The sequence below is a fragment of the Herpailurus yagouaroundi genome, unplaced genomic scaffold (genome assembly GCF_014898765.1).
Source record: "Herpailurus yagouaroundi ecotype Mexico unplaced genomic scaffold, PumYag 139, whole genome shotgun sequence".
Classification (NCBI taxonomy): Eukaryota; Metazoa; Chordata; class Mammalia; order Carnivora; family Felidae; genus Herpailurus; species Herpailurus yagouaroundi.
The window spans coordinates 13,057,288-13,071,885 of record NW_024412394.1 but is presented as its reverse complement, the minus strand read 5'-3'; the positions used below and the strand labels follow the sequence as shown (position 1 = coordinate 13,071,885).

Sequence of the window (14,598 nt, the reverse complement as noted above, 5' to 3'; positions counted from 1 at the left end):
TTTCATGATTCTAAAATGGAGGCCAGAATAAAATTCTTGTCTTTCAAGAATTTTTTGAATTATAGTTCAAATAGTTCATCAGCATCAGTCTATGCATTCCAATGTTTATTCCTTTGATTTTGAGACAGAGAGAGAGAGAGAGAGAGAGCATGTGAATGGGAGAGAGAGGCAGAGAGGGAGAGAGAGAGAGGTCACCAACTGAGCCACCAAGCACCCCAATCCAATTTTTTATTCTTAATATATGCTAGCTGAACCCGAAATGGCTGCTTCCTAGCTCCCTCTGGATGCCCTTCCCACCTATGCTGTAGCAAAGGACTGCATCAGTGTCCACAGATTCACTAGAACTTGGGTGCCTCTCCTATTTCAGGAGCAGTGATCTGATGACTTTCCTTTGGGTAGTCACTCTTAGAATAGACAGCTCCCCATGACATGACTTCAATCGAGTTTTAGAAATAAATTCAAAGCCCTCTGTTTTCAGAGCATTTTCCAATGTCCCCAGTGGGATTAGAAAGTATTTGGTTTGTTTACGTGTGACTAGAAATATAACAGGCACAATTTTATTTGTACTCTGTATTTGCTGTTTAACAAATTACCCCAAAACTTAGCATCCTAAAACAACAAACATTTATCGTACCATACAGCTTCTGAGGGCTAAGAATTCAGAAGGAGCTTAGCTGGGTGACCCTGGCTCAGGGTCTCTTATGAGGGCGCAGTCAAGCTTCGGGCAGAGTAGCAGTTCTCCGAAGGCTCCACTGCAGCTAGAAAATCCTCTCTGAAGCCCACTCACATGGTTGTTGGCAGGACTCAGCTCCTCACTAGCTGTTGACTGGAGACTTGCTTCTCACCATGTTGGCCTCTCCATGACATGTCCTCATGCAATGGCAGCTGGCTTCCCCCCGGAGCTAGTGGTGAGGGACAGACATCACTGAAGGAAGCCACAGCGTCTTATATCCTAATCTCAGGAGTGATATATCATCACTTCTGCCATATTCTGTTGGTCACACAGACTAAGTCTAGGGCAACATGAGAGTGAGTGACAAAACGGTGTTAATAGTCAGAAACAGGGGTGGTCAGGGGCTGCCTTGGAAGCTGGCTACCATACACTTTGTGCCCAGAAATCTGTCTATCCCATTATTATTGTAAGCATCCGCTGTAACAGTCAGAGCAGTCATCCGTCAGACGGCCATACCTAATAGCCTGGTGATGTGTACGGGAATCACAGGAATCTCACGTAGTACTGTTGAACTTCCCAAAGGGCAATGTGGAGTCAAGTTAGAATTTTCTACAGAGTACAAATACTTACAGTCTATACATGTAAAGGTGGTGAGCACCTTCTCTCTCCTCACTGTTCTGGTTGTTGATAGTCTGCAGACCTACTGGAAATGAAATCTGGTGCTCGTGTGAGACAGGCTATAGGTGGCCTCAAGAAAGGTGTCTCCACAATCTCACTTGTCAAGAGCATGATGGCTTCCCTGCAGGGCATCGTTGCAGTTGCCTTAAAGGACTACCTCCCAAGGGACCTTTTTGCCAGCTCCAGGGAGGTAAGTAACTGTTGATTAAGTGTTTGTTTGTTTGTTTGTTTGTTGACTGACCGATATCAACTCAGGCAAATGTTTCTCGGTCCTGTGTGTATTCGAACGCTAACATGAGATTTTGAAATACTGCCCTGTGATTCTTTCAGCAGATGTTACCCTAAGAATGTCAGTCCGACTCAATGTGGGCTTTCAACAAGACCTCAAGAACTCTTCCTCTGCTCTCTATAGGTCCTACAAGACTGACTTGGAAACAGCGGTAGGTTTTGACCCCAAGAACATCTTAGCCAACGAGTTCTTTGGGCTGGTCTGAATCTGTTGCATTCACCAAGGATAAATTCTGTCAGAGTTTATGAATATGGGCATCAAAAATATTCCTAGATATCTGGGATGATGAATTACGGAGTGTTCAAATCCAACAGTGCGCAGGGGATGATTTTACGTCATCTCGACCTATAGGTGGAACTTCCTCCCAGGGTAGAATTGATTCAGAGAAGACTTGGTGTCATCAACCCACTGAATCCAATTCAGGTCTAGAAGCACCTGGTGGTGCATTTCTATTTGTCTTCCCACACTTCACGGATGAAGCCCTAACGTCTTTTGGGTAGATCAGCCCAAGGCTGGCACCGTGGTTTCAAATCATTCCACATTAAAGGTCATGAGGCATTCTCACTTAAGACAGATTTCTATTTACTCATATAAAAATAGAGAATATTCCCGGGGTATTAACTGAGTGCCAGACATTACTCTAAGTGATTTACACTGGATTAATTCATCTGAATCTAAAGGCTTTGCTTGAGTGAACTCATTTGCGATAGAGCGTCCCAGTTGGTGTGGTACAAATTATTACAGGGGGGCTGAGATAATGACTTCCCTTAACTCTCTGGGCAGCCAAGCCCCTGCCTCAGGCCAGGAGCAGCCTCAGCTTACCCTTGGAAACCACATGAATGAGGTTTCGTTTTCTGTGGGTGCCATGCTGAAGCGCCGAAGGGCTCTTGGACATCCGATGTGCATATCTGGCATGTGATAGCGCTACACAGCGTGAGAACCTTCCGCACATGCTGCGCCCTCAATTATATGCTTTTGAGGGAAGAGAGAGTTGCATATTCATCTTTGGACCCTACCAACCCAGCTTCCTGGCACAGTGCTCTGCACCCACAGTGCTTTGCATGTTGCATCTACTCGTAAATGTGACTTGAATCAAAATGAATTCCCTGGGATGGTGTTCAGAGAAACCTCCCCATTTTCTCTGCCAGGCATTTCCCTGAGCGAAATTTTTGGCACATTAAATCTGGTGTTTGTTTGCTTCTTGGAGAACCCAGGCTGACATAGGTCAAGAGGAATTACTTCTTCAAAGTTCTGTCAGCATTAGCCTTAACAAAATATACAGGAGAAAGTTGTACCTGGTGATAAGAAAAAATATGTGCTTTTTACTCTGCTTTCAACCTTTTGACTTATCTCTCACTGGACCTTGATACATGACACTTGTCTTTCTTTGTTTTCCAGTTCTGGAAAGGTTACAGTATTTTACCAGGCTTCAAATTGGTGACTGTGACAGGTTTCAGGTAAGAAACTGTAATCGGGTCATTCCTGCCCAACGGCAGAGACCACTACGTTAGTGAAGAAGAAACAACCCATTAGAGGGGCATCATCTAGAGCAGTTTGGTAGAGGTGGAGACAATGCTCGATTGGTAGGGCGCAAAGAGGGAGGCAATACTGAGAACGGAAACTCGCTCCTCACAGATATACCTGCTTAAATGGAGAATGAGCCCAAGACTTGTGTTTATTCTGTGCCTGCAGGGGTTTTGCAAACAGATAAGGGATAAGTCCACAGACTAGGGAGTTCCAAAATATAAAAGTGAAAGAATGTCATGCATGATGCCTTTATTCAAGAAAAGTTGTCCAGCCAGCCACGGGCACAGAGTTGCACGCTGCTATGTAAATGGCTCCGCCTGGAGTTGGGCTCCACGGCAGCCCTAAGGAGGTATGCACAGTGTTTCAAAAAGTTAGATGCCAATTTTAACAACGAAGAATGTTCACAGAAACATTCGGGATTCTGCTTCAGTTGACATTCAGCATATCTGGTAACCTCGGGCCAGCATGGCTGTGTGACAACAGTCTCTGCACTGTGGCTGTGACCCTATGACCAACTTGTGTGATTCACTTCACTCATTCCCGTCCAGCCGTTTTGCTCACTTATGTTACCTGTCTGCAGACATTTGAGTGTGCAAGCCTTTGTCGCAGGCTTTCAGCTAGAGCCTGAAACCGGGTTGATTTGAGTGAACCTTTGAAGATAAAAAGTACCCAGGCTGTGCTTGCCATTTTGTTTTCCCATGTAAATAAACCATAAGGATCTAGACTCTTCCAGGTCAGTTACTGCCTTACTGAACTGACTGGTCTCCATCCAGGCCCGGAAGTGTGGTTGTGACATACGAGGTCAAGACTACAACACCATCACCTGAATTGATGCGTAAAGCAAATGATCAAGTAATGCGGAACCTTAATCAGACCTACAAAATGGACTACAATTCCTTTCAAGTAGTTACTAGCAGTAAGTAGGACATCTCCACGTTTTTCCTATACATGGATTCTATTTAGCTATAGCAATGGTATTTATCGTTATGCTTAAAACCAGGAAATTACATTACAGTGTCCTCCATGGGGACAGGCTGTCTGGTTCCTGGCACAGAGGCTTCCCGTCTGAGGCACCGTTACAGATCCTGCCAACCAGGCTAATGTCACTGCAGTTGGGAAAGGGGTTGCAGTGGGGAGAGATTTTGCAGGAGGGTCCCAGAGCCATCCGGGTCGATGGAGGGCTTTGTTTTGTTTCGTTTCGTTTTTAGTCAGAAGTCTGGGGGCGCCTGGGTGGCTCAGTCGGTTGGGCGTCCCACTTCAGCTCAGGTCATGATCTCACGGTCTGTGAGTTCGAGCCCCGCGTCGGGCTCTGTGCTGACAGCTCGGAGCCCAGAGCCTGCTTGAGATGCTGTCTCTCCCTCTCTCTCTCTGCCCCTCCCCTACTCATGCTCTGTCTCTCAAAAATAAATAAATGTTAAAAAAAATTAAAAATAAAAAAATAAACACATAATCGGAAGTCCCACATCATCTGGGCGCCTGCGTGGCTCAGTCGGTTAAGCAGCCAACTCTTGATTTAGGCTCAGGTTATGATCTCGTGGTTCATGTGATCAGGACAGAGCCCTGAAAGCATGGAGCCTGCTTGGGATTCTCTCTCTCTCTCTCTCTCTCTCTCTCTCTCTGCTCCTCCCCCACTCTCTCTCTTGCTCTCAAAAAAAAAAAAAAAAAGTCCCAAAACATCCAAAAACGAACATTGGAGTGGGGTTGGGACATTCATGAAATGCACTGATATTAAACAATTGCTACTGTTATTTTAGAGAAGTAGTTCTTGAAGTATGCCCCCCCCCAAACCAGCAGCGTCAGCATCCCCTGGAACTTGTTAGAAATACAAATTCCTAGGGCCACCGCAACCAACCAGGGCGATCTGTGTTTCCACAAGCCCTTCAAGTGATTCTAACGTGTGGGAAAGTTTGAGAACCTCTGCTTTGGATCCCATAGAGCAGTGGTGAAAATCCTGGGATTTTCAGATGCTTTCCCCCATTTTACAAATGGGTACAGAGTTGTGTTCTGGTGTGTTACCAGGTGGGTGGACCTATTGTCACTTGGGAAATAGAAAGGAGAGAGCCAGCTGGGCAGAGATTTGGCAGGCAAGAATTTGAGGCAGATGTTCTAGATAATTCTGGTACGTGGTTCCAGAATAAAGTCTATGCCTCTTCAGAACCACGCTGCGTCCATTCGGGGAGGACTCTGAAAGGTCAGTTGCAGGCGCCTCTGGGAGACAGGGCACAGGGGTTAGGCCGTCCCCACGACAGATTTACACGGCTCGCCTTTACATTCTCCGGTAGTTTTAGATGCCAGGTCATTTTCAAAAACAAAATGTTAAAAGAGATATGCACAGTGGTAAGAAAGTGCTGCAACCTAAGCAAGGAGAAAAGAAAAATAACAATTGGAATAAATAAGGCAGCAACAACACAGGTGAAAACTGGAAAACTGAAGGAAGAGGAGTGAGTGGCCTAAAATTCAGACTCCCATGGAAGACAGCCAGCCATGCCACCCCTGCCTGACCCCCAACACCACCCCCCCAACCCACACAGGTTTTGCCTTGAACAAGTCCCTGTATTTATGGTTCTGAGGGCCGAGGACAATATCGGCCTCTCGCAGAGGTAAGCTTTGGTTATGATTACTCTCTCCTCCAAATTTCAGTTGTGTTGAGGTTAGTCAGCCACTTAAACGAGTTTTACTGGTTAGTGGCTGACTGCCGGTCCAGAAACATGGTGTTGACAATGCAGTTCACAAAGGCACTTTGGAGTTTGTGCCTTATTCTTCCAAAGAGCAATGAAGCCATTGTGAACGGCACTTGACCCTGCTTCTACAGAGGGTTTACATCCAGGATGATCCTGGGATGTGCACGGACTCAGACCAAGAAACACGAACTTATGTCGTGTGCAATTCCACGGGAGAGCTCAGACATCATCCTGCTTTCCATAGTGTTGGTGGGATTTACCTAGAATATAAATATCCAGAAGGTCAAGTGACTGGGTGTTTGTTTTTAACTTATAGTTATATTTGGAGGCAGAGGAGAGGAACAGAACCAGAAAGAAAAAGAGCCAAACGAATGAGTATCAGGAACTTATTTTAAACCTTTATGAACAGGGGCGCCTGGGTGGCGCAGTCGGTTAAGCGTCCGACTTCAGCCAGGTCACGATCTCGCAGTCCGTGAGTTCGAGCCCCGCGTCAGGCTCTGGGCTGATGGCTCGAAGCCTGGAGCCTGTTTCTGATTCTGTGTCTCCCTCTCTCTCTGCCCCTCCCCCGTTCATGCTCTGTCTCTCTCTGTCCCAAAAATAAATTAAAAAAAAAACGTTGGAAAAAAAAAAATTAAAAAAAAAATAAAAAAAAATAAAAAAAATAAACCTTTATGAACTACAAAGGGCACAGGGCAATGTTCAGAACATTTCCATTTATTTGGTGGTATATCAATCCTCAATATAATTAATGTTTGGTTAATTAGCAGGGTCACTTAACCAGAATGCTCCTTTAATCACTGCCGATAGATTTATGGTCAATTCCACATAACCACATTCTACTAGCAGTCTTACTAATCATTATTATTGGCGACAATGATAATGAAGAGAGACATTGTTATTGTGTCTTTCCTGTGTTAAGCCCAGAGGGTTACACATATTTTGTCTTCATATATCCTGTGAGACAGGTACTATTATCTCCATTTTATAGGTGAGGAAATGGAAGCTGAGAGAGGGTAAAGAATGTGCTCAAGAACACAGAGTAAGTAACATAAGTTTGTATGACTTCAGAGTCCGTTCACTACATTCAATATTCACAGAAGGCCTGGCTTCTTAACAGTTCAATGTGATATTTTAAAATCTTATTTAATTCAGGAGCCTAAAAAAAGAGATAAGAAATATTTAGATACCTTGACATTTTGACTGGAACATCATAGCTCCCCAAATTAATTTTACGGTGTTTTGGTCCCATGTTTACAATATGGAAAGGGTCTGGCCTGAGCCTGACGCCCGTGTAAAAGAGGCCTCATACAGCTTCTTTATCCAGCCCCTCTGATTCCCTCAACACATGGAATTCATGAAGGACATAGAATAAGAAACACGGCTTGCAGGGCATAGACTGCATGTTGTGTGAGCAAAGGACAGCCATAAAACACACGCACAAAAATAGTAAATGTTGTGTTTTATTTCTACGCGTAAAATGACTTCATGACATTGTTCTCCAGAATTTTACTGTGAAAACAGTAGTAGGTACCATTCCCCCAGATCACCTCCCATGATAGCTCTTGCTGCTACTGTTTCCCAGACAAGGGAGCTGCGGCTCAGAGAGGCTTAGTAAATTCCCTAGGGCCACACAGCCATGTGTGGCACAGAACCAAAATTCAAATCTGGACCTGTATGTCTAACAAGCTCTCTTTCTTACGGGCCTGTGGGTATTGAGTCTTTAAAAAAAAAAAAAAAAAAAACTTAACAGACTATTGCAAGAAATTATTTTTTCCCTGTTTATAATTCATCAAAGACGTAGGACAGAGCATTCAGTGGTGTGGGTTATTTGTTATCAGCAGGAAGCTGTTGATATTATTGAGTCAGTAGCAAAGAAGCTTGATGTTTAAATTAGCTGGGGTGGCTTTTTTAGCAGCAAATGCGCAATTTTCCACCAGACTCTTTGAAATATTGAAAAGAGCTTTGAAATTCCCGTTACTACCATTGAGGGTTCTTACTACCATTTCCATTACTACCATTGTGCAAAGATTCCAAACTGGAAGCCATGTCCCCGGTATCTGGCAGCTGGTAAGTCTCTGGGCCTCAGACACCAGCTATCCGGGCATGGAATGAGGAGGATGTGTTGCCTCATTCCAGACAGCACCACGGACCCATGTGGTGGGGGCGTCCGGTGGGTAGCGTGAATTACATTCATTTGCCTTGGCATCTTACTACCTTTTCTTTGGGTTTCCAGATGAAACTAAGTTCACCATCGTGCCAGAAATCATTTTTGAAGGGGACACGGTAACTCTGATGTGTGAAACTGAAGTTTTGTCCTCTAACGTGTCCTGGCACCATGTCGAAAGGCACTCCGACATCCAGAACAACAGCAGATTCTCGGTTTACACCTTCGTGCTCAACAATATGACCTCGATATCGCGCCTCACTATTTACAACATCACTCAGGGGGACGCAGGTGGGATTTCATCCAATAACTGGTGCAGGGAAAGGAACAAAAAACTCATAAAGAAACAAGCCGTGGAATGTGTATATGGTGTTTTCCTCTCTGGAAAGAAGTCACCAGGCTCAACTTTTCAAAATTAAAAATGAATCCCATGGCATATGCATAAGCGAATATAGATAGCATTGGAGACAAAAACCGGTTTCCACATTTACCAAGGGATTATGAGTTAGAAAGTGAGAGGAAAAGCTGACTTTTGTTTTTAATTTTCAAAAACTTTTAAAGAGCTTTGTTGAGACATACAATAAGCTGTACATACTCAAAACGTGTATAGTTTAACAGTTTAACAAGTTTTGACGTATGTATAGACCTGTGAAACTACCACCCTCGTCAGGACCATCGCCCTCCATCACCCCCTGCCCAGTTTTCTTGCATTCTGTTGTAATCTCTCCTTCCCCCAAAACAACAGAAGCAGAAGTCTGAAACCTGACATTCTAGAATTTAATAACCCCGTTGTAACCCAGATGTGAATGGGGCAGTGGGGGCGGGCACCTCTTTTTCGCTGACTGAGAAGTTGGGTTGCAGACCCACGGGTCCTGTTCATCTTTATCGATTCTGATTTTGCCGCAGAGTTAAATAGAACGCCCAAATCATCCACAGTCTTCTATCTCTCCTTGCTACCTCTTCCATCCCCACACATTTTTTTTCTTACCAGCAAAGACTGAGATTTCTGCTCCTTCCTTAGAACATCTCTCTACTCATTTAACTTGCGGCATCAGAAATGATCTGCATTGACTTTCTGCACTTCCTGAATGTGTCTTCAGGGTTGTTTAGAGCAAGCCTTGGATGCTTTTGCAAACGATGTTTGGCGAAATACTGTCATGACACACGAGACGAGGCAATCATTCTTCTAAGGAAATACATATACATGGCCATAAAAAATGCATTTGTATATTCTATGCAGGTGAATATATTTGCAAGCTGACATTAGATATTTTTGAATATGAGTCCAGAAAAAAAATGGATGTTACACCCATCCGAATTTTGGCAACTGAAGAAATGAAGGTGACGTGTGATAACAATCCTGTATCTTTGAACTGCTGCAGCGAGATTAACGTTAATTGGAGCATGGTAGAATGGAAGCAGCAGGGGAAAATAAACATTCCAGGTAAGGATGTTAGATGCCCTTGTGCATATACATTTTTGCCTCTTGGCCAAGTAAAAATGGGAGAGGCACTGGGTAGAAGAGGAAATGTCAGACGGCTGTTTTTTCCCAAACTTCACACTGTGAAAAAGTACTAGGCTTGATGCCAGCTCCAGCTTCGCTATTCTAGAACATTCCAAAAATATATGCATATAACTGTCATGCTTGGGTTGTAGACAAGATCCTGGCAGAGAACACCTGATGACTTTGGACCATAGTATCTCCCACTTGTACAAAAGTTTGCCCCACCTTTTTCTCCTCTTCATCTTCAGCAAAGACCTTAGGATGAGGTCACTGGCTTTGCTTTGGAGCCTGACTTGGAATTTCTCTTTTCTGTGTCTCTTCTCCTGGTGACTGTCCTTCTCAGGCCTCCACCTCTGTATTCAGATCCTTCAGTATTACCTAATTCTCTCTCTCTCTCTCTCTCTCTTTTTACAATCTCTCTGTGTAGACCTGTGTGTCTCTCAATTGTTCCACGTCAATTTCTGATCCCCTACACAGACCCTGTTTTGTATAACACTTTATGATTAACCAGTTTTGAAAATCTGTTATCACTTTTAATCGTATTTAACCTTGATCACACACTTGACGCTGGCTTTTTTTGCCTCCACTTTGCAAATAAGGAAATTGAGGTCTACAATGACTTATTCAAGTTTGTCACAATAGGAAAGAAAGAAAGAAAGAAAGAAAGAAAGAAAGAAAGAAAGAAAAAGAAAGAAAGAAGGAAAAGATTCACCTCAGGTCTGATTTCACAAGACCAGTGTTTACCTTGGCAAAACTATTTTTCCCATGCCTGATGAGCCAGTGCTGGAGTCGGCTGATCTGGCAGAGTTTGTTCTGAAGCAGAAGATTGCTTTTTGTCTAGAAACTTCATGTAACAAGATCCAGTCCTTCCCTTAAGAAATGACAGTTTTATGTGTTCCTTTTTAAACTAAAAAAAATCATTAAAGTAAAATGTGGTTTTACCCATCAGCGTGGCAAGGCTCTATTTTACAAAGCCTTTGCTACCAGACGATATTAAGTTATAAAAAAAAAAAGACAAAACAATGATGAATTTCCATGCACCTTTTCCTGAGCACATCTATTTGCAAAGCACATTTCACCTGCCCCATTTGTATTTCACTTTAAATACTCCCAAGAATGGGAAAGGCATCTGGTGACTGCTGAAAATGTTGACACATGATACGTTTAGTCACTTCCTTGATTTTTCAGGAAGAGGAGGTGTAGGCAGGCACCCTGGAGGAATTGCCAGATGGGAGAAAGACCTTGCAAAGTTCCCTTGGTGCTGACTTCATAAGCTTTCAACTCTGAGAGGTGAAAAACCTTGCCCTCTGGCAGAGGAACCAGGAAGCCTGTGGTACAGATGCACAGGGACCTCTCTGTGGCCGCCACTGCTTCAGACGTTCCTGATACCCAGTGCCGGTCCGACTGCAGAACAATGGCTTTCCTGCCACGGGGCTGGCCACCTGGGGACCTGTACCGTCTGTTCTCTGATGAACTTAGCCTCTGCCCTCAGCACCTTGCCTCCCTCCCCGTGCCCCGCTCCTGAAGTTCTCCCCCTCTCTCTCTCTCTCTGTCTCCAAATTCCACGAGGTCGTCAGCACCCATCTGTCAAGGTCAGTAGGAAACAGTCAAGCAAAATAATTCACTGGAACGCAGGTGGGACTGAAAGTACTGCCTCATGTCAGAAACAGGTGCATTTCATTTTCAAAACCCAAGGGATAAGACAGCAAGACAGTGATCAGCCTGGTAGAATTTCTAGCGTTAAGAAGGGGGTCTTCGTAGAATGCGGAGGGCTTTTTGGAGCTTTTCAACTCATCAGGCAGCAACTGATGATATAAATGGTAACGGTACAGAGGTAAGAGCATCAATACTGCTCCTGCCGCTGGTAATAGTAAAGGTACTCACAGTTATTGTTATTAGTGCAGCGTCTAGTCGGCCTGTATGGCCTGCATGGAAACGGATTGACAGGCTGGGGGAAGTGACGAGCAACAGACTTGGTAGCCTCACTGTGGCTCTTATGTGGTGTGATGATAAAAAAATAATGGAGCCATGGGGCACGTGGGTGGCTCAGTCGGTTGAGCGTCCAACCTCGGCTCATTCATGATCTCGCCGCTTGTGAGTTCGAGCCCCGCGTCGGACTCTGTGCTGACAGCTCAGAGCCTGGAGCCCCCCTTCCGATTCTGTGTCTCCCTCTGTCTCTGCCCCTCCCCTGCTCGCACTCTGTCTCTCCGTCTCGCAAAAATAAATGAACATTAAAAAAAAAAAGGGAGCCTTGATTCCCTCCTGGCTCACGAGTTACAGTCGTTCCCAAATGAGTTCATAAACTTCTTCGTGGCCTTGCCTACCACATCCAGTGGCCCATCACCATGCGGAGTATTCAGAAAAAAACTGAATCTTTATAAGAGGGTGCCAGCTCCCTCTTGGCTGACAGACATTGGATGACGTTAGAGGGAACAGCTTTAAACTCCACAGTCCCCTTTCTTGTGTCTTTTCTTCTGATTGCTCTGCTGAAATGTTTAAGCATGTATTATTCTGTGTGCTTGTGTGCTGCCCCAAATGGATTTTGTTTGGGGTTGTGTGTTTTGTTTGTGTTGTTTTGTTTTCGCACCCAAAACTTTACTTTTTTTTTTTTTACTGAGTAGAAATCAGTCTTGTGGCTTTGGAGTCCCTTCATGACGTGCCACTGGAGGTAGGCTGGCTTCAGGGTCTGAGGCAAGACCTATGTAGAGAAGCAGCTGGAAGTAGCAGATAGCATCATGGGTGGCTGTGTTCTCCGTTCCTCTGCACGTGGGGTCACCCCAGGTGTCTATGAAAAAGACCAGCTGTCAGGGCTCTACCCTAGAGCAATCGTGTCAGGATCTCTGGGTTTGGGATCCAGGCAGTGGCATATTTTCTTGAATTTTGCAGGAACTTTTGTTGGGCATAGGGGAGTGAGGACCGTGTCTTTAGCCTAGTTCCTCATTTTGCACATGAGAAACGGAGGCTTTCTGTATGCTGCCCCCAACAGGGCTCTCTTGGGGAGAGTAGCAAAGGATGCCCCATCTCAGCAACTACTCTTTCTCCTCCTCTGTGTTTCTCTATGTGTTCCTACAGATGCCATGGACAAATCCGATTTTATTTTTTTTATTTTTTATTTTTTTTCATGTTTTTAAAATTTATTTTTGAGACAGAGAGAGACAGAGCGTGAGCAGGAGAGGGGCAGAGAGAGAGAGAGGGAGACACAGAGTCCAAAGCAGGCTCCGGGCTCCGAGCTGTCAGCACAGAGCCCGACGTGGGGCTCAAAATCACAAACCGTGAGATCATGACCTGAGCCGAAGTCGGACGCTTAACCGACTGAGCCCCTCAAATCCGATTTTCAATAGTGATTCCTCTGCTTGTGGGAACGCCCACAGAATTGAGTACAAGAAACAGGGAGAACTTGAGCCAAGTCGTCTGTCCTGAAAAAATCCTCCTTATGACCCGTGCTTTCCAGGACGATTATAACCTACTCCCAGAAAGCAGCAATCCCGTCTCTGCCGCGGGCCCTCTTCCTGACGCCGGGCAAGTCGGGTCACCTCACTGATCACACTTTCATCTGTTAAATAGTGACGACGCTACCCATTTTTACAAAACTTTGTGGGGAGAAAAACCCAGATGATGAATGTAAATATTTAAAACAGAGTTGAATACACCGAATCTGCCACAAGAGCTATGGTCTGATAACAACGCTCGCTCTAAAACCCAGGCCCTCACTTTTCCTCGGTGCGGTGGGATTCTTCGGTGGGAGGCCGCTAGCCTTGAGATGCTAACTTGTAATTGGATGCCATTGGTTCTCCAGAAAACCCAGCACCGACTTACTGGCCGCATTCAGGACCTTCCGAGCAGGACCCTGAGGGGCAGAGCTCGGGGTATTGGATGAAACACAGCATGAAGGCTGCTGGTCAGAGGTCCTGCTTGTGTTTTCTGGGTTTACCATCTCCTCGGAGCCTTGCCTCTGCTCTCTCTGTACCTGCTTGTGTCAGCCTCACGAATGCTGTGTCTCTCCCTGCCCCTCCCCACCCCCTGAACAGCAAGCAGCTGCTTTTGGGCTTTTGGTTGACAGCAGTGGTTTTCTGAGTTAACTGTAGAATCTTTCTTCAAGGAAAATCTTGTGTGGTTGCGTGACGCAGGATTTCTCAAACTCGGCACTCGTGACATTCGAGGCCGGATAATTCTTTGCTGAGGGGAGCTGTTCTGTGCATTGTATCGTGTCTATCAGCATCCTTGGCCGCCACTCACTAGATACCAGTAGCGCCCCCAGTTGTAACAATCAAACCTGTCTCTGGGGGCGCCTGGGGGCTCAGTCGGTTAAGCGTCTGGCTTCAGCTCAGGTCATGATCTCGCGGTCCGTGAGTTCGAGCCGTGCATCGGGCTCTGTGGTGACAGCTCAGAGCCTGGAGCCTGCTTCAGATTCTCGGTCTCCCTCTCTCTCTGCCCCTCCCCTACTTGTGGTCTGTCTGTCTCTCTCTCAAAAATAAATAAACATTAAAAAAATTAAAAAAAAAAAAAAGAAAAACAATTTTAAGGTAGTGTAGCCAATGGATTGAAGGGGCAAATAACTGAAAATGGAGGTCCAGTTATAATCAGATGTCATTGGCAGATAACAGCAAATGGGGCCTGGGCAAGTGACCATGTTTGGAGTATGTAAGACAGTTCTGAGATGTTTCAGAGGAATAAGCCAGAAGATGTTTACAAGTGAGTGGGAGTGGAATGTGAGGAAATGCAAGTAATTAAAGATGGCTTTAAGACCTTTAATTCTGGGAGCTGCCAATGGCAAGAGAAGAAACAGAATATGTGCAGGTTTTGTCCAGGAGAAGAAAGGTCAGCTCTTAACTGAACATGTTGAGTTGGAGGTACCTAAGATGTGAAATCGATGCTTGGGAATCTGTTTCTAGAGTTTCCAACAAGAGCGTTTCTCTTACAGATAGAGTCGAGAGCCATCCACATATAGAATCTAAAATAGGAATCGTGGGCTTACATAGATCTGTTGGTTGATGTGAAAGAACAGGAGGGAAAATTCAAGTCACAAGGGAGGGGGAAAAAGATAAAGGATAGGATGAGGTCCTGGGAGAGTTGGGGGAAGTG

The 14,598-nt window shown here is 45.0% G+C and overlaps 1 protein-coding gene across 7 annotated transcripts in view; it reads left to right on the top strand.

Moving 5' to 3' along the window:
* Positions 1 to 14,598, top strand: part of ADGRF5 (adhesion G protein-coupled receptor F5) — a 100,305-nt gene that overhangs the window by 63,838 nt on the left and 21,869 nt on the right. For 5 of the 7 annotated variants that reach the window (XM_040473703.1, XM_040473704.1, XM_040473707.1 and 2 more), the window contains exons 5-10: positions 1,365 to 1,541; positions 1,682 to 1,791; positions 3,039 to 3,097; positions 3,941 to 4,083; positions 8,082 to 8,303; positions 9,253 to 9,456. In XM_040473703.1, the coding sequence (XP_040329637.1) occupies positions 1,365 to 1,541; positions 1,682 to 1,791; positions 3,039 to 3,097; positions 3,941 to 4,083; positions 8,082 to 8,303; positions 9,253 to 9,456 (915 nt within the window). The remainder of the gene's footprint in view (positions 1 to 1,364; positions 1,542 to 1,681; positions 1,792 to 3,038; positions 3,098 to 3,940; positions 4,084 to 8,081; positions 8,304 to 9,252; positions 9,457 to 14,598) is intronic. The other 2 variants (XM_040473708.1, XM_040473705.1) reach the window with 1 other exon arrangement.